This window comes from Anomalospiza imberbis, chromosome 2 (assembly GCF_031753505.1).
Source record: "Anomalospiza imberbis isolate Cuckoo-Finch-1a 21T00152 chromosome 2, ASM3175350v1, whole genome shotgun sequence".
NCBI lineage: Eukaryota > Metazoa > Chordata > Aves > Passeriformes > Viduidae > Anomalospiza > Anomalospiza imberbis.
This window is the reverse complement of record NC_089682.1, coordinates 31,669,400-31,693,512: the sequence shown is the minus strand read 5'-3', so window position 1 is coordinate 31,693,512 and position 24,113 is coordinate 31,669,400. Positions and strand designations below refer to the sequence as shown.

At 41.3% G+C, this 24,113-nt stretch overlaps 1 protein-coding gene across 4 annotated transcripts in view; it reads right to left on the bottom strand.

The window, feature by feature from the left end:
• FCHSD2 (FCH and double SH3 domains 2) overlaps positions 1-24,113 on the bottom strand; it is a 119,840-nt gene that overhangs the window by 81,215 nt on the left and 14,512 nt on the right. For all 4 annotated transcript variants that reach the window (XM_068180414.1, XM_068180415.1, XM_068180412.1 and 1 more), the window contains exon 3: positions 12,116-12,161. In XM_068180414.1, coding sequence (XP_068036515.1) covers positions 12,116-12,161 — 46 coding nt within the window. The remainder of the gene's footprint in view (positions 1-12,115; positions 12,162-24,113) is intronic.

The window sequence follows — 24,113 nt, the reverse complement described above, 5'->3', positions numbered from 1 at the left end:
TCTCTGATCTTACTTATCAGGAGCCTCTGGTCATGGATTTAAACACCTGACATTTCAAAAATGATGGGTGGCCTCCCCGATAACCGGGGTGAAGTGGGATTTATATCCCACAAAACCACCTGCCAAGTGACTCAGTGCAGCAGGATTCTTCCCTGAAATTGGTGAAGAAAAGTGAATTTCAACCTCACAGATCTGAGCAGAGGAAGGAGAACCAATACAGGTGGTATATCTAGAAGAGCTGCCACTGTGCTTTCAGGAAAAGGAAAACCAGACAGAATTATGGGATGGGCTTGGACATAGACTCACTCAGATGTTTTATTATTTTTGCTGGAAAATGCTTTTTTAAATCTGCAGAACACTTAAAGTTTTAGATACCGTGAGAAATAATAAAAAAAAAAATCATAAAATACCCAGAAGTTGTGAGTGTATCAGAACAGCAGAATTCCCACAGGCTGTATCCCTGCTGAACACAGGCTGATTCCATCAGGCAGCCAGGCCACAGCCCTGCTCCCAGCAAGGCTAAATTCCAGCAGTGCTTCCTCAGCACGTCCTAATCCTGCCATGAATCAGCAAACATTCCACGCTCCTGAACCTGGATAAACTGCAAGAATAATCAGGGAGAGACTCTGTCAAACACGGCATCAGAAAGTGGCTGAAAGAGTAAATCTGTTTATTCCTGTTATATACAAGGATGGCAGGATTGCAGCTGGTGGAATTTTACAACTGGCTTAGAGAGGAAAATATCACTGCTGAGTGAAAAGGAATTTTTGTGAAGTTGAGAGTATTTTATTTTTAAGGATATGACTCAAATTTAGAGACATTCAATATCTGCATTTGGAAGCTGAGCCTCACTTCAGCTCTGTGGCTACCCAAGGAGAACACACATTTTAGGAACTGAAATTATCTCCCACAAAGGTTGTTTGCAGCATTTCTCCTTTACAAGTTTTTTGCCTCATTTCTTTATGCCTGACACACATAGGGGAAAAACCCAAACAAAAACAGTAGATAAGCCATATGAGCTTGCAAAATATGTAGTGTGAGGGTGGTTTTTTTTTAAGACTCAGGAGCTCAATTTACTAGAACACAGCAAAAACCCTTTTTCTCATGGATTTCTCCCCAGAGAGAAGTTTTAAGAAACTAAGGAGTCATGGTACAAGCGTGAAGGTCACCATAGAGCAGATGCGAAGACCCACTGCTAAAAAAATAAACACAACCCACCCACCCCAACTACACAATTTTTACCATTTACTGGTGTGCAATTATTGCTACAGAGGAAATCAGCTTTGAAGTCAAAAATAAATATTTCTTAATCTTGAATCATGGAAAATTGGGTGTTTGGAGTCACAAGGATCACCAAATCCTTTGTTATTTGGAGGAGAAGAAGATACATTTCTACCACATATATTCAATATTCCATATGTTTTTTGTTCTTTTCCTTTTGGAACAAGGACAGAGCTCTTTGCAGGAAAAAAAAAGTGATAGGATGTAGTTTTAGCAACATCTCAGTATTTCTTCAAGGTATTTCTAAGAATTCTTGGTGGAACCCTCAACCAAACCCTTCTGCAGGAGACTTCCCAGAAGCTGCCTGCACCTTGGATCACATTTCCAGATTTTGTTATGTGAGTGGATTTTGCTTCCTAAAGGTTTAACACACAACCTGGAGGCTAGAAGAATAATCAAAAATAAACACTTTGATGTATTCCAGCTGTTTGTGACTCTCCACGACCCTTTTGTTATATTTAACAGCTTATATTATTATTATTATTATTATTATTAAACAGTAAACAATTTTAGCATCATTACACCTGGTAATAGCAGTATAATTGAAAACTCTTTTTTAGAAGGTAGGCAGTGCATTATCTGCATTATTCACTTTCATGAACATAGAAAAAATAATCCTGCTTACAAATTCCACTCCCACCCACATTTACTGGAGGGCATTCATAGAGATGCTTTGCTCTCCCTTAGGTGAACATAAATTATCAGGCAAAACAAAACCAGAAAGCCAACACAAGATAGAAAGTATCTTTCAAGATGCTGCTATAAATACAAGAAAACCCCATGTGATAGGAAGAATGCAAATCTTTTGCCAGCCTATTTGGATAGACAATCAAAAAGCAAACACAGATTCATCTGGCATCCTGAAGAGAAATAAATCCAGGAAACCCAGGAGCTCACAAATTTCACATCTCAAAAAATGTAACCAGCCCTCAGTACTTTTTTTTTTTTTTTTTTAATTACCTCTTTATGTCTTGTGAAGGTAAAAAAAAGCTCTGAGCCATATTTGGACACAAGCAGAGCTAAGAAAGCCAGTGCTGAGATGTTTTTTTTTATAAATCTGTAGGCTTCCTCCTACTCAAATACTTTCTGTTTGCAACCAGTATGAAATATGCTTTTATTTTTGTTGAAAATATGACAAACTACCCTTTAAACTGCAAAAGGCAGTAAAGAGTATATTGCTAGAGAAATGAGCAGCAGGAAGGATATCTGCCTAGCAGAAAATATGCAGTAATATTGAAAATTAAAAAAGGGATAGCAGGAATAACTCTATGCCATCACCAACACAATTCTGATGACTGAAAAGAATGCTTTACATCTATAAATTAAAATGTAAATCTATGTTAAGGTTCTGTTCCTGCACTATACCTACACTGGATTTCCCCTCATGAGTGTTTACTGATGTTGATGTCACTAACATACCCATCAAACCACATTTTTAAATGTATTCTCAATGAAACAGAAGTTAATTGACTTTTAAATATATAGAAATCTCCCACTTTAAAACTTGTTGCACTGGCTTATTTTATTTTCCATGGGAAAAAATGGAGAACTGATAAATAAGTAACTTAATGAATAACAACCAAGCACTACTAAAATAAAATAGCACCAATTCAGTAATCAAGTGGAGCCCATCATCTATACAGGATGCCAGCCACCTACAGTTTTCCAGAATCCAGCTGAACAAGCATTTTTCCTTATTTAAAGCACCAAGATGTTCAAATATTGTTATTTATTCCTTCTAACACGATGTGGAAGGGAATGACCCAGCTGAGCTTCACTGCTGGCCACACACACCATGAAACAGAACAATGAATGTTTGAGGCAACAGTTCAGAGAACTCTCAGAAATAATCCCTAGGATCTGAAAGTTGATGGCTTTCCTTTCTCCCTCCTCTTTTTTTTTTTTTTTTTTTTTTTTTTTTTTTGGGAGTATAAGCTGGCCAAAGACCTTTATCTGTTTAAAACTGAACAAGTCACCCACTGTGGATGCAGGGTCTGACACTGAATAATCCTTTAAGGGAGATTTGACTTAAACATTCTCTGTTAGGTTGTTGGTTTTTGGGGTTTTTTTGGTGGTTTTTTTTTTTTTTTTTTTTTTGAGCTCGCAACACATCCTGGTTTATCCAGTTTATCCAGGTCTTAAAGCAAACTTCCAAGGCTGTAAGGAGGAAGACGGGAGTATAGTTTTTGAAAATAGTTAAGAACACATCTACTTTACCCTTTAAATAATCCCCTAAGATAAACAGCTTCAGTAGCCAAGAAGCTCTGCCCAGTTTTCCATCCATCTAATGAACTCCTGAGGGTCCAACATGAAATCTGGATTCCTGGGATGGGGATTGCTCTAGAATGGAAAGGATGACAGGCTGCTCCTGCAAACCCATGTTCAATCCTTTTTACAGTGTGAACACAAGTTCATATTTTTAATTGTTGAACAGTAAATAAAATGAGCTCTTCTCCCTTTGTTTTTTATTTATTTAACCAGCAGAGACCTTTTCAACAGTAAAATTAAGGTCAGAGACACAGAAAAGGAAGAATAATTTTTCAGAAATGTCACTACCTAAAATACAGTCACACATAGCCCAAAACCACTTTAATTACTGTGCAGGAGGTGCAATCAGTTTTTCAAAGTCCCAGAGAAGAAAAAGGAACACCATCTCCTATGAATTACCTCTGTGTGCCCAACATTTGACAACCAGCTGAACTGGAGAAAATCTCATCAGCTGAATTAACCAACTGAAATCTACACAGAATGACACTCTCCATACTTTTATTTCTACTTTTTTTTTTTTTTTTTTTTTAATTTTAAAGCTTTTGAGTAGTTTATGGCCCGCTAGAAAATACAAGGAAGGGATGATGGGTGATGTTCATGCATCAAATATTTGCCTTCTTACCTAGAAGCTTTAGGGATTTAAAAATCCCCAAACAAACACCCCCAAACCCACATCCAGAGCATTCCTGGGTGTATTGGCTGCTTGTAGATCCCTGCACAGCCATGTCCAGCAGTGGTCTGCAAACCAGGGATGCATTTCCTGAGGAACTGATAGCATCCCAAAAGCTGGGAGGAGAGCATGGCACCACCATTACCAGGGGACTGGAAAATGGAGCAGGGAAAACAGCCAAGAAGGCAGCTCAGGCAGGGCCTGGGTTCCCTCTGAGAACAATGACATCTTTTTCTGAGGGGTGCAGTTTGGGAACCAAGATGGTTAAAGATTTTCCAAGTTTCAAAGGGATAAGGGCCTCACCAAACTACAGCTTGGTCAAGGAGGTTGGAACAGCAATCTCCTCCACCCAAAGAACTCTGAGATGTACATGAGGTGTGCCAAGCTAGGAAACTAAAGAGTACTGTATTCCCAGGACAAGATATAAGGAAAGAGGTGGAAAAGGAACCCACAGAGAGGTGGAGCAGCCTTGGCTGGCATGGACTCGTGACTCAGCGCTGCTGCTACTTTGGAGGCCCAAGTTTCCACTGTGCATATTTTGAAAGCCTTGAGTTGTGACTCGCCTGCCCTCTTAAATCCCAGGAAAAAGAAAAGCAGCTGCTGGGAAGGATGACTGAAGGGCTGAATGTGCTAGGAAAGAACTGAAACACTGAGGCAGCTTGAGAAAAACTGAGGCGGCAGAGGAAAAACGATGCCCACGGAAGCAACTCATGGATAACCCCACGGGCTGCAGGATCCACTGCCTGGCTCACTGCTGGGGCTGCATGGCCAAGCAAAGAGCAGCTCTGAAGAATAAAGTTTTTCATCTGCAAGCAGAACCACTTACAAGGATCCAAATTCCAGGCCCTGGATGCTTCTGAGCACAGTAATCGGAAAGAAAAATAACAGCTAAAAGCAGGCTCAGAGAAACTTGCTTGCATCAGTTCAGCAAAAAATGGGGTTTCTTTATGAAGGGCTTTCTTTGTAGGAATAGAGTAATTCCAAGCTTAGCAGCCCCTTTATAAGGAACTAGATGTTTTCACTGAAAATAGAAGCTGACAGTCCTCCTCTGTTCTTAGAGAAATATTATTTTAACCTAAAGAATTCCATAAAAACTGTAGCAGATAGCTTAGCATTTTTAAAAGACTGCCTTTTAAAATTCTTTTTAAATGGACTAATGCTGCAGTGTAGGGCATTTTCATTTTTCTTCTAACAGAACAATCAGTGAGACAAGACCAAAATCAGATATTCCTCTTTTTTCCTCCACTTTAAGTTCGGACATGTGTTTTTTGGAGACGGAAAAGTACACGAACATCTGAATGCAAAATCTACATAAAAAGAGAAGGTCAACGATAATATTGTTTGGAATGTCACTCATAGGCCCACAGACTTTGTTCCAGGCAAAGTATATTATATTAAATGTTAAATGGACATTTAATATAGAGAATTCTAAAGAGCTTCTTGTTTGGGGGAAAAAAGGGAAACGTGCACTAAGAGGCTGAACTGTGACAAGTGCAGAATAGTATCAATAATCCCATTATAACATCTGATTTGTCAAACTTGTCTCTACAAGTTATTCTAAAATTCACAATAGTGTTCCTAACCATTTATGAAATGGAGCAGCTCAGTCTTTGTGGCCTTCACGGCCACTGATTCTCCATGCTTTTTTGGGAAGAATGGCCTGAATAGCCACGGAGTCCTACATTTGATTTTCCTGCCCCGCTCATGGATATCCCAGTGCTTTGAATGGAGAACATAATCCAAAGGTGGCACCAGGCAGGTGTTTTCTTTCTGGAAGCAGCAAGTTCTGCTGATGTATTGTGCACCACCATGGATGAAAGGACCCAACCAGGCCATCAATATGCATGATCTCCACACCAGACAGTGACTGGGAAGTGCTACCATTTGGGATCTTCTTCCAAAAAATGGAAAGTTAGTCGTGCTGAGATTTAAAACAAACTAACAAAACAGTCCAGGCTCCAGGTGTATCTGAAATCACAGGCATTCCACACTAAATATGAGATTTTTCAGGGATATGGCAAGGAACAAAGACTTAAAGTGCTCATAACCCAGGCTGAAACACAGGTCTTACTCTGACCTTGGATTCTAATTAATCCAAAGCTTGTTTAGAAAACACCAGTGATTATCCAAAAGAAATATGCTAAATTAAGTCACAGAATCCCACAATGGCTTGAGCTGGAAGGGACCTTGAAGATCATCCAGTGCCACAGCCCTAAGGATCCATGGGGGAACATCACTCAGTGCAGGAGAAGGCCTGAATGGCTCTGGCATTTTTGCTATTGGATCCAGAGGTTTCTTGGATACAGCTTTTCCCCCTCCCCCAAGCAGATGTGCCCACCAAGCTTCAGGCAGCAACATCCAAAATAAAGTCACACACAAAGATTCCGTGGGTCTGCTGCCTTCTCCTACAGAAATTCCTACAACAGGAAAGGTGGAATATTCAAGTCAGACCTTGGACTGTAGGATTTCAGCAGCTGTTCTCTCTGCACAGGTAAGAAATGAACTCTGCTAAGAGAAAGAGGTGCCACATTCACACAGCCACCACTGGAAAAAAAATGGATCTTGGATAAAGACCAGCACAAAGTCTCCTCCAGGCTCTGGGCTGGGAGGTGAACATTCCCCAGTGCTGGTGGACAAAACCACGGTTTTCATATGCAATTAAACCAACACACTGAATGCCTGCTAAAATGGTTTGCAACACTACCAATAAATTAGGAAGAAGGTATCTCAAAGCTCTGCCACACTTTTGAGTGGTGCACATGGAGCACCTCAGGTCTCCAGGGTAATTTTGACCAGGCTGGGTTTGTTTGTTTGTTTTTGGAATATTTTGCCTGTCTTTTAAAACAGACACAATGATAAAACCAACACTTGCAGACACTCAGTGACTTCATTCCTGGAAAAATATTTCACTCTGAGTTTTTCCTAGTGTTTCCTACAGAAAGTTTGAAAATACAATAAATACACAAGTGGGTTTCAAAGCAATTTGTTACCTTTCAAATTAATTGCTATCAAATATGTCCAGATACAGCAGTCATTCAGCTCAGGATAGCCAGGATGGAAATAAATTTCAATATAATCCACTCATGTATTTCAAGTGAAACTTTCTCTGTAATGACAGCTAAATTCCTTCCAAAGATAAGCCTGAGATAAAAGAAAAACCAACCTACTTTCTGCATATGGGCTAATTATGAACTAAACTCTCCTCACAGGATTGGGAATACAGAAGATCCCAATTCCCTAAAAGATGAAGTGTCCCAAGTCTTAAAATACATCTTCCATACATACACACAAACTGATTTCCCAGGTTTTTCTAAATTACTGCTTGACTACAAAAGTCATCAATTTCACCCTAAAACAAAACCAAGACGAATGTCTTAAGTAATACAGAAGTACTCTAGAGGGAGGTTTAGCACTGCAGCAACTCTAAAATCATCCTCACAGGAAGAAACAAGTAACTTAAGTTCATCTGTTAACAAAACAGCTCCTGAGCAGTCAACCCACTGCTGCTCCTTGTTTGTCCCCAAGTCGGGGACCCACCCTTAAAATCCACAATCTCTTCCTGCTCTCCCACAGCAACCTCCTGCATCCTTTGGGATTAAAAGATCCAACCCATTCTGCCCGGACTGCAGGCAGTGATCTCATGGAAAGCTGCTTGCTGGCTTTGCAGGGCAGGTACCTCAAGTTATTTTTTCCTGCCGCTCCAGGGGTTCCATAGCTCAGAGGCAGAGGAAAGAATTTGCTTTACCCCGGAATTTTTGTTTTGTATTCCAAGCCTGTTGTAAGGCTGTGTTTGCCAGGCTGCAGCTGTTTTGCCTGGTGGGATTTAGGAATCAACCCAGGTGACTGGGGTTCCATGTTGACAGGGTTCTATTTACAGAGTTCCCCAGCACCATTCCCAAATTTCCCAGCTGTTCCTGTACAGTGTCTGCCATCCTCCTGCTCCTATAGTCACCACTGAAATACTCCAATAAACCAGTGTATTTTCAGTAGAGTGCAGTATCCATTCTATCAGAGACTTGTGCTATTTTGGCTAAAATTTACTCAATTTCTCTCATTCCTTACAAGGGCAATACCATCACCTTTCCAGTCTTCACAGGATAAAGATAAATCAGTTAATTTTCACAAAGTGTTGGAATACATGATAAAGAACAGCAAAGGAAAAAAAATTAGCCATGGCAGAATTACTAAGACATGGTGGCAATGTCTGATTTTAACCCTTTACAATTTTAATCCTCTGAAAAACTGTTCAAAAGGCCACTGGGCAGCTTGGTACCCTTGTTAGAACATGGTAAAAGAAATTGTCAGCTTCTATTTTGCTTTTAAACAATGGAAAACCAGTACATTCTGGCAAATAAATAAATTATATTTAAAATGCATATATATAAAGATATAAAATAAATCATGTTATGCATCTGCTTTATATATTATGTATACACGTGCACACATTGTACTGACAAAAAGTGCCATAGGAATATTGTAATTTTTTAGGAAATATTAATGCATATATTCTGATGTCTTGAAATGAGTGCATTTTCTAGGTCTGGTGAGACACAGGGTGAGGGAAGTGGGTAAGGGTGACCATGGTGTCTGCTTACATCCACCTCCCCACCTTTCCTGCTCCTCTCACTCCACCTCCAGCTGCTTTTCCCTCTCACATCCATTTCATCTTATTTAAGGCTCCTCTCCCCACCACTACCATGGATATGAGGAGCTGCCATTGGGATTCTGTGGCTATAAACTATGTTAACTTTTCTTTTCTCCACATCTGAAAATGTTTTAAATGCATGACGTTTCTCAGTGCCACCGACACAGCAATCAACACCGAGTGCCCTGTACCCTCCTGATGACAGATAAGCTGGTTTTACTGAGCACCCACAGCTCTTCAATGTTAATTTGACCTCTAGAAAACACAGACATGAGGAAAAAAAATCCTAACAACTACTGCCTTTTTTAAAAAAACCAACTGAACAGACACTTCTACTTGTGCCTCACTTGAAATGTAGCTCAGGGAATGAGCTTTCCCACCTTTTTTGTAGAACATCAGTGCCTTTAGTTGAGGTACTACAATTAGAAACTCATTAGCATGCAGGGAAACTCAACCTCCTTGAGGTTACTTGCAAATTCCAAGGGGCCAGGCCATGCTGATTGCCTGGAGTCACGTTTTACTCTGAAACAATGATAATGAAACATCAAGCAAAACCAAAACATGACAAGGAAGGTCATCTGTGTGTTGCCAGACTCTGAGAGACTGGTCTCTTGAGTTAGAAGTGTGAAATAATAGTAACTGCAGCAGAGATGTATTTATAATATCAAGAAAACCCCCCCAAAAAACAACATTTTACCTATTTAACGTGCTGGGTAAAACAGTTCTTTGTAGGTAGCAGCAAAAGCACACATTCAGTGAACTGTTTTTTCACCATAGGAGTATTCTCAGGCACTGATTTCAGTAGCCTATTAATCACGGAGAATAGCTAATAATAACAATATAAAATTGCAATTTAAATGCTATTAGCAGGCATACTGTTAGTGGGAAATGAGAACCTTTCTGAGCTCTCATTTCTGAATATTAAGGTAAGCCTCTAAGCGTGTATTAAATAATGCAGGACCGAAAATACAAGTGGAAGAGCTGCGTCCAGAATCACAACTATCTAGAAAACTGCAGAATTGCTGATACACTGGATCCTTCTCCCATTTATACCATGGCACAGCCTAGAAAAGCCAGGAAAGGACCCAATGGAGATGGGCAGTAAGTAAAAAATAGCTCCAGAAACCTTCAAAGGCAACAGGTGAAAACACAACACAAAAAAACCCCCAAAAAACAAAAAAAAAAAAAAACAAAAACAAAAAAAAAAAAAAAACAAAAAAAACCCCAGACAAAATAAAAGCAGGGAAATTTAAATCCAGGCCCTGTAATTCATCACATACATTTGCACCACTTACCATGTAATTAGGGGCAAGTTATAAACACTGGGCTAGGGTGTTTCACTTGCCTTTGGACAGGTTCTCCTGCTCCCAACAAAAGCACTCTGTGTTTAGAAACTTGGCACCCAAGTGCAGGGCACCAACCTACAGTTTTTTTTTAACCAACAAAGCGTTCAGTTCTGGGAAACTGATTTTCACTGGCCACCCTTCCACTGCTTCTAACTTGCCAAAAAAAAGTCAGATGTCAGAATATCCCAAATTCCCTAAGGTGATAAGAGGCATTTGGAGAGAATCTGTGAAAAGGTTTAGAAATCTGGCTTCATAAACTACTGAGCATTTCCAGCTCCCTTTAGAACTGGTTTAAAAGGAATATCCCACTGCTGAAGAATGTGATTTCCCATTTATATGGAGCACAACTTCCCTCCCCAAAAGGCTTTATGTGAAATTTTATTACCACCTCCAAAACAAAAATCCTTTTAGAGGCTCTCGAAGAAGCATCCAACATTGTTTTGGAGCTGTGCACTTATCAGCAATCCAAGGAAGCGATCCCACAAGACTTCATTCATATAAACAGCTATTCAGTGAATCTCAAATGCTGCAGCTGCATTGCTTCAAAGCTGGGGGGGGGTTTAAATCCAAGGAGCTGAAAGCCTCAGTTGTTAGGTCTGAGTTTTCCAAAGCACAGTGTAATTATTTTTCCACCTTATCAGGACTATTCCCTAAATGCAGTGACTGTTGTGTCTCTGCATATAAAAGACATTCCCAGTGTCTACTGGACAAATGTGTTAAGAACCGGCGTTAAGTTTTCTGTATTAGTTAAAAAAAATCACTCAAGAACACACATTTTTAACCAGTTTCAGGAGGCACCATCATTGAAAAATTCAGGTATTTAATCTAATTTAGATCAGCTGCCAGTGGAATTGATATTTGCCAAGGTAAATTCATATATGGAGAAAAATGGGAGCACCAATAACTTATGGCACTATTGTCAGTGAATGGGTTTAATTCAGCACAAATTCCACGTGGTGTAGGAAGGGTTTTCAGATGTGTTTTAGGCTGAGAAGACATGCAGAAAATCCAGCACTAAAAACCCATCCATCACAGGCACAGAAACCATCTTTTCCCAACTGCCAGTGAAGCCTGGCCCCAGAACACGTTTGCTCTGTGTATTTTGGGGGTGATGCAGCACTGAGGACTAAAAGGATGTTTAACATGACATCCTACAAACTGCACTTGGAAGCAGCCTGGTGACAGCTTGTGTTCTCACATTCCACGTCAGGCACATCTCCAGTTGGATTTATGGCATACTGAGCTCCACGAGCTCACTCCCTTGGATTTTATTCTACCTTTAATCTATTTTAAAATAAATTAATGTATTTTTAATCTGTTGTACTTGGACTTAAGCTACAAGAGCCTTTACTGTAAATTAAAAAGGCAGCTGCCCCTTATTAGATGCTTTCTAATTTTGGACTGGGGGAGAAGAAGCAATCCTCCCTCTTTTCTCACAAACAAATCAAAATTCATTCCACTCCCTAACACAAGCATGAGGCCAAATCCGCTTTTATTTCAGATGAATGGGAAGCTGCTCTTACTGAAGAATGTGAATTTAAATTTATTTTGGACCAAATAAGCCAGAACATTTCCTCTCCCTCTAATTGACCCGATTTTACCTTTCACTCAAATTTCACACTGACTTCTGAGAAAAGCACACGGAGTTTGACTTTATAACAATTGGGGAAAAAATGTTAAAAATGTTTTCTGTACTCGAGAACTTCCCCAAGTCAAAATACATGAAAATACAGAATGGGCCTAAGTCCTGTATAGATCAAACTGATTCAGAACTTCAACACATTTTCATGGTAAGTAACTTATGGAAAAGATAAATGATAAAAACATACACCATGGTAGTTTGCTGATTAACAAATTATCCCAACAGAACAATGCCACAGCCATCAAAATTATTCCAGAACCTACCTGTGCATATTCTTTCTCAATTGCAGCTCTTTTCTGACTGAATGCTCTGAAAGAAGAGCAAAGAAATTTCATTAGAACGTGAAGCAAAACACTCCGAATTCAGTAATTTAGTCAAAATCCATTAACACAGAGAGCAAAACTGTAAAAATTCAGTAATTTACTTTAAAAGGAGCTTCTGCTGGACAGTCTGCAGAGTGAAAGAGCAACAAAAAAGGGAAATGGTTTGACAAGTGTACATCAGTAGCCCAGCAACGACTGTGTGTGGACTTCACGTGTGATTGCTGAATTTCCAAGTTTTATTGGGCAAACTCAGTTCCCAGGCATAAATAGCATTTTCTTCATGAAAAGTTCATCGGCTTTCCAGCAGTACAGCCGAGCAAGGAATTTGGGAGCACAGAACAGGATCTGACATTACGTACCTAGACAGACTTAATTTTCTTCAGACTTGTTTTGATGAGAGTTATTTTCTTTAAGCCATACCACAAACTACTCAGCTTAAGGCCACACCATAGGCACAAAAAAATCTAATTATATTTAAATTAGTTACACAATAACTCTGGTGACACACCAATAAAAAAAAACCACACCTCAGGAACATCCTCTAATGAAGTTTAGTCAGTAAAAAGGAGCTCTGGACAGACTCCTTTTATTCCTGCCTACTCCATTTCATCCATGAAGAGTATCCATCCACATGCTACAGGCTCAGCTTCCCCAACAGGATGTAAAACAAAAGTTTAAATGCATCATGACTGCTTAAAATTATTCCCAGACCAATGACAGCCCAAAAGATCTGGCCATGTTCCAGCTCCAACAGTTAAACTTCCCAAATCCCCCTTGTGTAGCCCAGGTGGGTTCCAAGGGCTGTGTGACTCCCATATGAAACACCTTGATAGGAACAAGTGAAGTTGGCTGAGATGCCTCTGAACAAATTTCCTTTGTAAAGCATTCCAAGTATTCCAACTAATATTATAACCCAATTTCTTTTAGGATCTCCTGTTCCAAAATCCAATATACCAGTCAGTCTAGCAAACACCTAGAAACCACAACATTCCTCTGAAAAGATACACTTTTCTATCAGAAGTATAAAGAACTGCACAAGTAACTCCAAAGAATAACAGAAATGTGTTATCAATAGCGAAAACGTAGAAGAAAAGAGCAGCAGGCTTTGGAACATAAATCCAGGAATACTTTAGACAGACAAAGTTATTTTCCAATTCTCAGCTAACTGCATTTCAAAACACAGAATCAGGGCTGAATTACACCAAACCTGGATATGAAGTTGTGTATTTCACCTGAGCTTTTTCCCCACCCCATTCAAACCAAATTCCTCTTAAATTAATTGCAAAGCAATGACTGTGACGAGCAGGAAGCCTGAGATATCCCCAGAAACTTTCTACATTAAAAGTTTTGCACCAGAGGGGAAAAACAAAAACATTTAACCAGCCCTTGTGCAGGATTACAAAATAACATGGGAATCAAAATGACTCCCAAAACCAACTGAAATCTTGGAATTGGATCGACCACAAGCTTCAGCAGGAAGAGAATGGATTGTACAGCAGCACCTCCTTATGAGAAATATTTCAGTTTTAGATTTTGTTCTGTGTTTTAAATGAGGAAATAGTTGGCAAGATGCTGTGTCCAATATTTAAACTTGTTTTGCTGAATGAAGAAAATGGTTAAGTGTGGAAAGTCTGTCGAGATCAGCTGTCTGCATTCCTTGGAGCCGGTGCTCCCTGCGGCTTTGGGACTGCGCTTCCCTCCCCTGGACCAACACAAAGCTGCTTTTAACCTTGGGACAGCTCATACAGCAACCCTTCTATGACAACTATGAATGGATTACAAAACATGATGAAAGAGGAGACTGAAGTCAACACATTTCCCAGGAGAAAATTATTTTGAGCAGGGGAAAAGAGAAGTCTGACTAATAAATGCATCATAGTTTCTTAACTTGGGCAGCCTGAAAACTTTGACGTGTGTATCCAGATTTTATATGCAAAGCTGGGATAGTCTTAACCTTATCGTCCTTCAGGATGGACTTTCAAAACCATTCTTATAAGGAAACATTTGTTTCCAAGAAGCAATAAAATGTTCCCTAACTACTGGCAACTTTTTACAACGTGAGTTAGTGAGTCTGCAAGAAAGCAGGAATATTATTTTGTGTTTTTGTAAACCAAGGAGCATTAATACTTACTCTTACACCTTCTTCTCGAAGTAACCATTAACTAAGTGCAGGAAAGACCAGAACTGCACTCTCCAAAAAGGCATTTTAGTTTGAGGACAGTAATTCCTAAATACCTTGTTTATCCTGTCAACATTAATGCAATACATTGTTTCCCTTCTCCCCATTTTCCCTCAGGCTCTGTGAGACCATGGAATTCTAAGAGAGCAGGAGAAAGGAAACTTATCTTCCTGCTATCCCCACTTTGCTAGTGACACTTTTTCTAGTGTTGAGCCCTCACAGCAAATTCCCAACCCCAAATTTCAACCACCGACATGTATTTCCATCACTCATATCCATTAAAGGTAACAGATGCTATGAAATATTGAGGTATCTTTTTATATTCCCACTGTAGAAGAGCATTACAATGTGAATTAAGGAGTCAGGTCAGTGGAGAATCGTATTTCATTAAGTTTTCCTACAGGGAAACAGGAGAAACAGATCGCCTTAATTATTTCATGGATGTCCACTTGGGGTGGAAATGTGTAAAGCTCACACCTTCATGAAAAATCAATAGAAGAACATTAAAATATACATTAGTGTTTTATAAGACAATGTCCCATCTGCCAATATTGTGCACTTGTACAAATCTGAAGATCAAAGTCACAGCTTGCACAGCAGAAAGTTAAACCCAGTGACACCCTGAAAACCAGAAAGTGAATTAGTCACTGTATAAAAATTTAATTCCATGCAGAGCTATGCAAAAACGTAAACACACACTTCATGTTCAGGGCTCTTGAATAAAAGAAGAGGCTAAATTTGCACCAGTAAATGTATTTCTATTCAAAGGCTGAGAAATTCAACAATGAACCAGGCAAGGCCTGAATCCCATTTGGAACAATTTCTCATGCAAGATGATGATAATGATCAAAAACGCAAGGTATTAACTGGACAATTCATACAGTTCACCTGACACCAGCAGCTTGTACTTGTGGGTTTTTTGGCTATGAACATTCAGACAAATTGTTTGGAAATTTTAATATAATTTTTAAATCCTTATAATTAACAGAAGGCCTCAGAAAATGGATACACTAGTATCACACCCAAAACCACACCTTTTGACTGACCTTGACCTGAAATTAATTCACCCCATCAAAAATTCCTGAAGTAAATCTCCCTAAGAATTGTAGAGCACATTGCAGCTGGGTTAAACCTGACTCAATCCACCACCATTTGAGAAGATGAATCAGTGAATTTTGAAATAGCCAAAAATTTCCAGCTTCCCAGAATGTAGATCAAGGATAACTCCTGACAGCTAGAACACACAGCAGTGGAAAAATATGACTTTACAACTTGTGCTTATAATGTACACTGGGAGGACACACACTCAGTGTGCAATCATGTCCAAAGTAATACTATCCTTTTTTTTTTTTAGTATACACTCACTCCAAAATTTTCCATTAAAAACATGAAAACAGACAGCTCTCATTATAAAAAAGAAAAGAGAAGAAAAAGGGGAGCAGCTGGTTTTGTCCCACTGACAAAAAACACTCCATCAGCTTGAATCAACCCCAAATATTGCTGAATTTCTTTCTATTTATTCTTTTTTGTCCTTTCTTTAAACCATCCCAGACTTGAAACGGTTTTGAATGATTTTTAGTGGGGCACAGGGAATAAATAAGCATATTGCATTACTGCTGGCAGGACAGAGAAGAAATTTAGGAATTACTGTCCACAAATCACTCCTGACCAATCTCTTTAATGGTGAAGACATGCAGTGAAGTGTTTCTGCCCAGGATGGCATTGAAATTCCAGCCTGGAGTCCCAGCCTGGCTTGCTGCTCAAGGCTGGAATGCCCCTGAACTTGGCATTTGCTGACCTTCCAGAGGTTCCTGCCAGCTCCTGTCACCCACAGCCCCTGTCACCCTGGACACAGCCCTGCCTCCAGCCTGTCAATGTTCCCCCCAATTTAACAGGCTCCTTCAACTTGCCAAAATCCCCATGCCAGCATACAGGTTGTGAGTGGAGTCGTGGACCAGCACTGATCCACTGACCTCTGAGGGAGCCCCAGCTGCCAGCTGCACTCGGCCCTGCTCCCCACCACTCAGATTCGGGGAGCCCAGCCAACTTTCCAGCCAGCTATCAGTCCATGTTCCCAGCATGGCTCTGAAGGTGCTACAGGACCGTGTCAAAGGTCTCCCCGAAGCCACCACGTACAACACAGGCACTGTCAGCTTTCCCAAAAGGAAATCAAGCACCTTTTGCCCTTGGAAGTCCATGCTGGCTGCTCGAAATCACCTTTGTGCCCCTTCAAAGAATGGAAAAGAAGCCTCAAAAATTGTTTTCAGGAGGTTTTGCTGTGTAATTTTCCCAACAATTAAGGTAAAGCTGCTGTTCCCCAGATCCTCCTCCTGGCAGTCTTTCAAAATGGGCCCAGTATTTGCCTTTCTGCAGCCACCAGGAAGCTCTCCTGACTGCCATGACCTTTCCAAGGTGACAGGGAACTATCCCATTGCACCTCTGGAGTCCCAGTAAGCTCCAAGTCCCGTAGCTGCACCTGCCCTGTCCAGTTCCATTGGACAGCTCCCAGCTCCCAGTGCTTGGCTGGGATGGAGTTAATTTTCTGCACAGCGGCTGGGATGGGGCTGTGCCTGGCATTTGTGCTGAGAACACAAAGTTCCAGGCACAGACAACTCAGGGATGTTCCCGTTATTGCTGAGCAGTGCTTACACAGCTCAAAGCTTTTCCTGCTCCTCACACCGCAGAAAGGTTTGCATTGGGAGGGACCTTAATAATGATCTTGTTCCACCCCTGCCATGGGCAGGGACACCTTCCACTATCTCAGGTTGTTCCAAGCCCATCCAGCCTGGCCTTGGGCACTTCCAGGAATCCAGGGGCAGCCACAGCTGCTCTGGGAACCTGTTCCCATTAGTGAGTAGGCTGTGAGTGTGTATTGGGAGGGGACCCAGTCAGGACAGCTGACACCAAGTAACCCCAGACCACACAGCAATAAAAACTGGAGGAAGAAGAAGGAAGAAGGGATGTTCAAAATGATGGCATTTGTCTTGCCAAGTCATAGAATCATTAATGTTGGAAAAAACCTCAAGGGATCATTGAGTCCCAGCTGTGCCCAATACCCACCTTGTCCCCAGCCCAGGGCACTGAGTGCCACATCCACTCCCTTCCTTGGACATCTCCAGGAATGGGGATTACAAAATTCCCTGGGCAGCACTTGCAATGCTTGAAATCATCTCCTTGAAGAAATTCCTGCTAATGCCCACCCTGAGCCTCCCCTGGCCCAGCCTGAGGCTGTTCCCTCTCCTCCTGTCCCGGTTCCCTGGCAGCAGAGCCCAACTCCCCTGGCTGTCCCCTCCTGTCAGGAGTTGTGCAGAGCCACAGGGTCCCCCCTGAGCCTCCTTTTCTCCAGGCTGAGCCCCTTCCCAGCTCCCTCAGCCCCTCCTGGGGCTCCAGCCCCTTCCCCAGACCATGACACTGAATTAAAATATCCTTTGGAATGCCAGCTCCCACTATAAAATCCAAAGGGGAGCAATCCTGAAATACATGGGAGGGGGGAATGGGCCAAAACGTTTTGCCATCTCTTGAAGGAAAACAGGTTTTCTTAAGGAATGCAAACATCCTTGTTTGGTTTAATTCAGTACTTTTATGTGGATCCCTCCTCCCAGTTTTCCCCAGCAACATGAAAAATGCACCATAATGAATCAGTACCGTACAACCAAGTAACTGTGTTACCTGGTTTTTAATTTAAGGACAGATGGGTCACTAACCAAAGCACAACTGAATCCCAAATACTCCAGCCAACATAAACCATCCCCATGGCTCCGTTCAGGGCAGGGGTTGGCAATAAATGCTGAGATAAGGTAACACAGCAGCAGCTGCATGCCTAATGAGGGACTCCAGGAACACCCATGCATGCAGGGACACACTGCATTAATATTCCCTCCCCGTGTCCAGCAGACACAAAGACAACATACCTGGAGCAATAATGAATCTACAGAAATTATTCATCATGACAAGACTCTCAAATGCTGCATGTAATAAGCTCCTCTTTGTGGTTTTTCCCTTTACTAAACAGAATTACCACTACAGAAATGTTTTAGAATATTTGCATAAAATTCTGAGTGGCTGAAGGGTAAATTATTTTTCAGAACACCACAATTTCTGAAGTTATCTGTACACAGTCTGCAGAAAGCATATCAGTGCAACAACCAGGTTATTAACATTTGGAACATACTTCACAGAATCCCAGAATGGTTATGGTCAGAGGGGACCTACAGAACATCCCATTCCCCACCCTGCCATGGCAGGGACACTTTCCACTATCCCAGGCTGCTCCAAGCCCTGACCAACCTGGCCTTGGACACTTCCAGGGATCCAGGAGCAGCCACAGCTTCTCTGGGCAACCTGTGCCAGGGCCTGCCCACCCTCACAGGGAAAAACTTCCTCTTAATACCCTTCCTGCTAATATCTAATCTAAACCTACTCTCTTTTTAGTCCAAATCCATTCCCCTTGTCCACATTGTCACAAAGTACTCAAGACTCCAAATTCATAGATTTTTGTAGCCTGACTTTCCCTTTTCCCAGCAAAACTCCTCCAACATTGATCACTGAACACCACAAATTATATTTTTTATTTATACATCAAAATTTCACCTCAGACAAAGCATGGCAAGTGAAATTTCACCTTAATTACATCATGTAAAAGAATTAACTCCTTTATTACAACTCTCTGTACTGTCAGACCACCACAAAATCATCAGCAAAGTCACCTCACCAGGGAGTCCAGGTGCCTCAAATCACTTTCTGGCTAACTGTATTCAATTTGAACACCCCCAAATTTCAGTAAAACCAGTGCTGACTCTAACTGTTAATCTGATGCCTTTGCTCTTGCAAAAAGGCAACTGAAGAAACTAAGAAGGTGTAAGCAAGGAAAAAGTCACTTCCATTTCATTTGCACAGAATACTTCAGGTTCCTTTTCAGCCACTACAAGGAAAAAAAAAAATCACCAGAGGTCACATTGCAGCAATTCACAGCCTTTATGTTTGATTTTAAAAATAATAAACTCTCTTTTGTTCAATGGTTTTATATCATCTGAATGAAACAGATCCCTTCCTAGAAAGATGACCCTTTTATATGCATGCTGTCACCTGCCAGGTTTATGTTATTGCTAGAAATAGGCAGTTCATCTGCATTTTTATCAAGAAGCAAAAGTTCCATGTCAGGTTTGAATAATATCAGTACTGCCACTATTGCCTTCCCTGCTGAAGACTTTGTACCACCTATTAAATAAACTCCACACGAAGTCACTGTACTGTGTTGGGCATTTAACAGCACTGTTCAAACACCGTTTTGCTGCCTGGATTTTGGGCTGGCTTTATTTGCCTGGTCTCCAGTTAAACTTGCTACCTCCCACATTACATCACATCCATGCCCTTCAGCACGGAGATACACACGTGGAACTCTTCCCCCAGCTCTTGTAGAACTATGTTCATCAACATCAATGAATTACCTTGGCTCTTCTTTCCAAATTACAGGTAAAGGTTTTCCCAGACATTAGTACAGGTAAAGATTTCCCTGGAAAAGGTTGAGTGGGGGAAATAAAACTGCTGAGTACTGCAGACCCTTCCCTAGAGCCCATCACTAGGCTCAGAAACAGACATCAGAAAATGTCGTGCTGCTCCCATTCCCAGAGCATCCCGCCTTCCATTCCTCCCTGACCAGCTGGAAGTGTCACTGATGCTGTCCTCGAGCAGCCAAGCAAAGCTTTCATCCTCCTCCCTTCCTGCCCACGGACCTTGCATGCTTCCCCTGCTCAGCCATGAAGGGCTCCTGCTGGAACTCCTGACCTTCCCCACAACAGGATGGGCTGCTCCTAAGCTCTCTGCAAGTCCTGCTGTGGAAAACTAAGCTGAACCCATCACTCCTGCCTGCTTCCCAGGAGACTATGCCCACCAGCCGCATGAAGGAGCTGAATTCTGCCCTCGTGACAGTGCCTCTCCAGGTCCTGAAGGCAATCTGTGGTCACAGAAGCCCAGGCCACCACCAGTCTGGATGGGATTCCAAACACCAGCCTCTCCTCCCACGGCAAGTACGGCCGACGTGGAGTTCTCACACCACAAACATCCCAATGCGGTGCGAACGTGGCCTCCAGGCCAAGATTTTTAACAAGAACCTTGCTGGGCAGGCCGAGGTCCCACCAGCTGTGAAAGCACACGAGGCAGCAGAACAAACTCAAAACCACCCTGGCGAGGTCACCCACAGCCTAAATTTTTGCCCACAAAGAAGTTCTCTGACCCAGCACGAGAAGCCAGTGACATTTCCTGCTTGTGGATCCACTGGAGGTCTGCCTGATCTCAGCAGACGTGTGAAGGGCATCTTTACAACTCGGGAAGCACAAATATTTGTAACATCAGGAAACTCTCTGCTTGCTGAGTCAAGGAATTCAGCTCTCCTTCCTGCAGCAAGCTGGCAGCCCTCACTTTCTGCTTACCTCAGTGCACTGCTCCAGTTCTCTGGCAAGCACAAAAGAAATGAAGAAGTGGCCTTTTTTTAAACTTGACTTTAATGTACATACTCTGTACTGTCTCCTCTTTAGCCTTAAAATAGCTATTCCGAACAGAGCTTCATAAATTCCTGCAGAAAGGGAGAAACTGGCCGTTCAAACGTCCTGTACCACTGCAGAGCTCTTCTCTCCTCTACAAATTCCCTTCTACAACGCAGCTCATGATTTTCTAGCAGTTTTTCCCCGAGCAAACAGCAGCTACGATATCCGCCCCATCCCTTTTATAGCCAAGCACACAGTAATCTCTTGTTGATTCAGCTACTACAGAACATTTTACCACCCTGAGGAGCCCTGCTCCATCCTTCTGCTACACAGAGGATTTGCAGTAACTCACAAGTGCCCTGGATTCTCTGTCTCTGTCCTGCAATTAGAAGCCTGCTCATCTCACACCTAAAACTAATCAGCTGTGACAGCTTTGCTACCATTTGTCCTTTGGAATGCTTACCCTTTAAATCTCCACTTATCCTCAACTAAGATAAAAGTCCACGGAAGGAAAATTCTTCCGAGTGTAAACAGAGGTATGAAAGCTGAAAATATCTCAATCAGTATTTCAATGTATCAGGATATAGCCAGCTATATAATCAAGAAATCAAAGTTGGGCATAATATCTTTGTGACAAAAGCAGTCTCCTGCCTGTCCTGCCAGCATGCATCCACCTACAATTGTTTTTACTCCAGTTTTCACACACAGTTTTCAGTACTTGGATCATCCTCCTGCCATCCCCTCAAGCACCTGCAGGCACTACTGTCCAACTCAAAGGAGTAATAACTCTGCCTTCCATGCCCACAGACAGCAGATAAATGAGCTCCTGCTTTGAAAAACAAAAGCCAGAAAGTCTAACTTTGAACATCTTGATTTCACAAGTTCTCACACACAGAACAGTTCAGGTGGGAAAAGACCTTGATAATCACCATGACGAGCCATGAATGATTTCCTGCTGTTACAAAATGTCCCTTCCTAAAAAGCCCTCAAGAGAACATTGCTTACAGTATTTACAGTAGTTTAAAAGATGCACTACCAACCGGAAACTTCCCCACACAATATGCTATAAAGTCACAGTTTTTATCAGGACATTTAGAGGTCAATCCCAACTGGCACAGGCCAATTTTAAGTGCTCTTAACAACATACAGAACATATCAGAACATATCATCTTGGCAACGTTTCTAACTGAAGCTTTTTAATGCTCAGTAAAATTTATTTGATTTAAACAAAACAAATTAACACATATGCAAAATGCTTGGTGTGAAAGTACCCACAAACAAACTGGGCCTTAAACAGGAGATAGCTGTGATTTTTATCAGCACAAGCTCCCAATCAAATGAGAAATTTCTTCTCTATAAAGCTATCAAAAACAACAAAGCAGTTTTTTACCAAATGCATTTGTGAGCTATGAATTTATTCATAATTTTAAATGTTCTAATGCACACAACCTATGATTACCATGAAATATCTTTACCTTGTGCCTGAACAGTGCCCCTGTAGCAATGCACAGAGACAAAAATTCCAGACAGCATTCACTAGCAAGCAATGTACTCCCCATAAATCACATTACTGTACAGTTTGGGATTAGGATGAGTTGCCACTAGCAACAGAGCCAAAAAAATCAATTCTGTCACTATATATAGAGAATTCCTGCAACCTAAAACGTAGCCAATGTTTTCAGCAATTTGTCTCAGAGAAGTATTAGCAGACCAGCATGTGATCAGAGGAACATGACACCCAGACACAAAACAATGCTAAAACAATAGTTTTTCCTTCAGTAGAATGAAAAAAGAAAACAAAAAAGAACCACCAGAAAGCTGCTGGTGTGAGCATCTCAATCACCCTTTTCAAAATAAAAGTGTGCCCTCTTTATAGCATTAACATTCACAACAAAGACAAGGATTGGTTTCAGAGGTTAAGTGTATTTAAAATTATCACTAATGAGTTTTTGTTTTAAAATGGGAAACTAAACAAACATTAGGGAGAGATACAATTTAGACAAATACAAGGGTATTTTTCTATAGCTTCCCCAAACCTGATTCATCACATCCAAGGCATTTCCCATTCATAAAAAAAAAAAAAAAAAAAAAAAAAAAAAAAACAAACCCAAAAAAACAACCAAGGATGTTATAATTCAGACTGTCTACCAGGAGCTTTTAGAAAACAGGAATATGAGGAGTTTCTTTGATCCCCATTTGCTTAACAGCAAGAAGCAGAGACACATTTCATCATTCATGCTTCTTATTTCATCCTGGACCTGCAAAAGGTTTTGTAGCAGGCAACAACCACCTTGGAATTCTTACTTTACTCATCTGTCACATTTTAGGAATCTTGACAGCGCCACCCAGGTTTATTACAAAGACTTCTCTCCTTTCTTTTCCTACAGTCTTAATATGAGCATTTCAATTTTAAATGATGCCCTTCACAAGGTTTCATTGTCACTAACACTGACGTAAGTAAAATTCTGTATTTTAATGGATTCTACAGGTAATAATAATTACTATAATGGGTTTTTTCCTCAAAGCAGAATCACCCTGTTTTAGAAGAGTACAGTAGATGTACTGTTATTTTTTAAGTCAGTAAAATGTAACAGCACACTGAAAACATGTGGCACAATTTCTAAAGTCCATCTGCAGATATATATCAGAATCATTTAGGTTGGAAAAGACCTCTGAGATCACTGAGCCCAAGTTTTGACTGATCACTGCCTTGCCACCACCGAGTGCCATGTCCAGTCATTCCTTGAACACAAATACTCCTTATAAGCTTTCTCCCAAAAGGAGAAATTTCAGTCTATTGCCAACCAAAAAAGGATATGGAAAAGATATCTGAAATGGGTCAAGTCATCCTGTCTTCTTGCCACTGACAAGAATATTGATCTTGCTTACTAGCTGCAGCACCACTGCCTGCTCCAAACAGAGTTTGGAGTCCAATGCAGTTAAAATCACTTTTCCTGAGTTCCAGTATAACCAGAACAGGGCTGTTAATAAAGGTTTGTCACAGAATCACAGACTCCCAGCATGGTTTAGGAGGGAGGGGACTTGAAAGATCATTAGTGCCACCCCCTGCCATGAGCAGGGACAACTCCCACTGTCCCAGCTTGCTCCAAGCCCAATCCAACCTGGCCTTGGACACTTCCAGGAGCAGCCACAGCTTCTCGGGGAACCTGTGCTAGGTCCTCCCCACCCTCCCAGGGAAGAACTTGCCTCCCAAAACCCAACTACCCCTGCTCTTCAGCAGCCAGAAGTCATGGCCCCTGTCCTGGCATTCCATGTC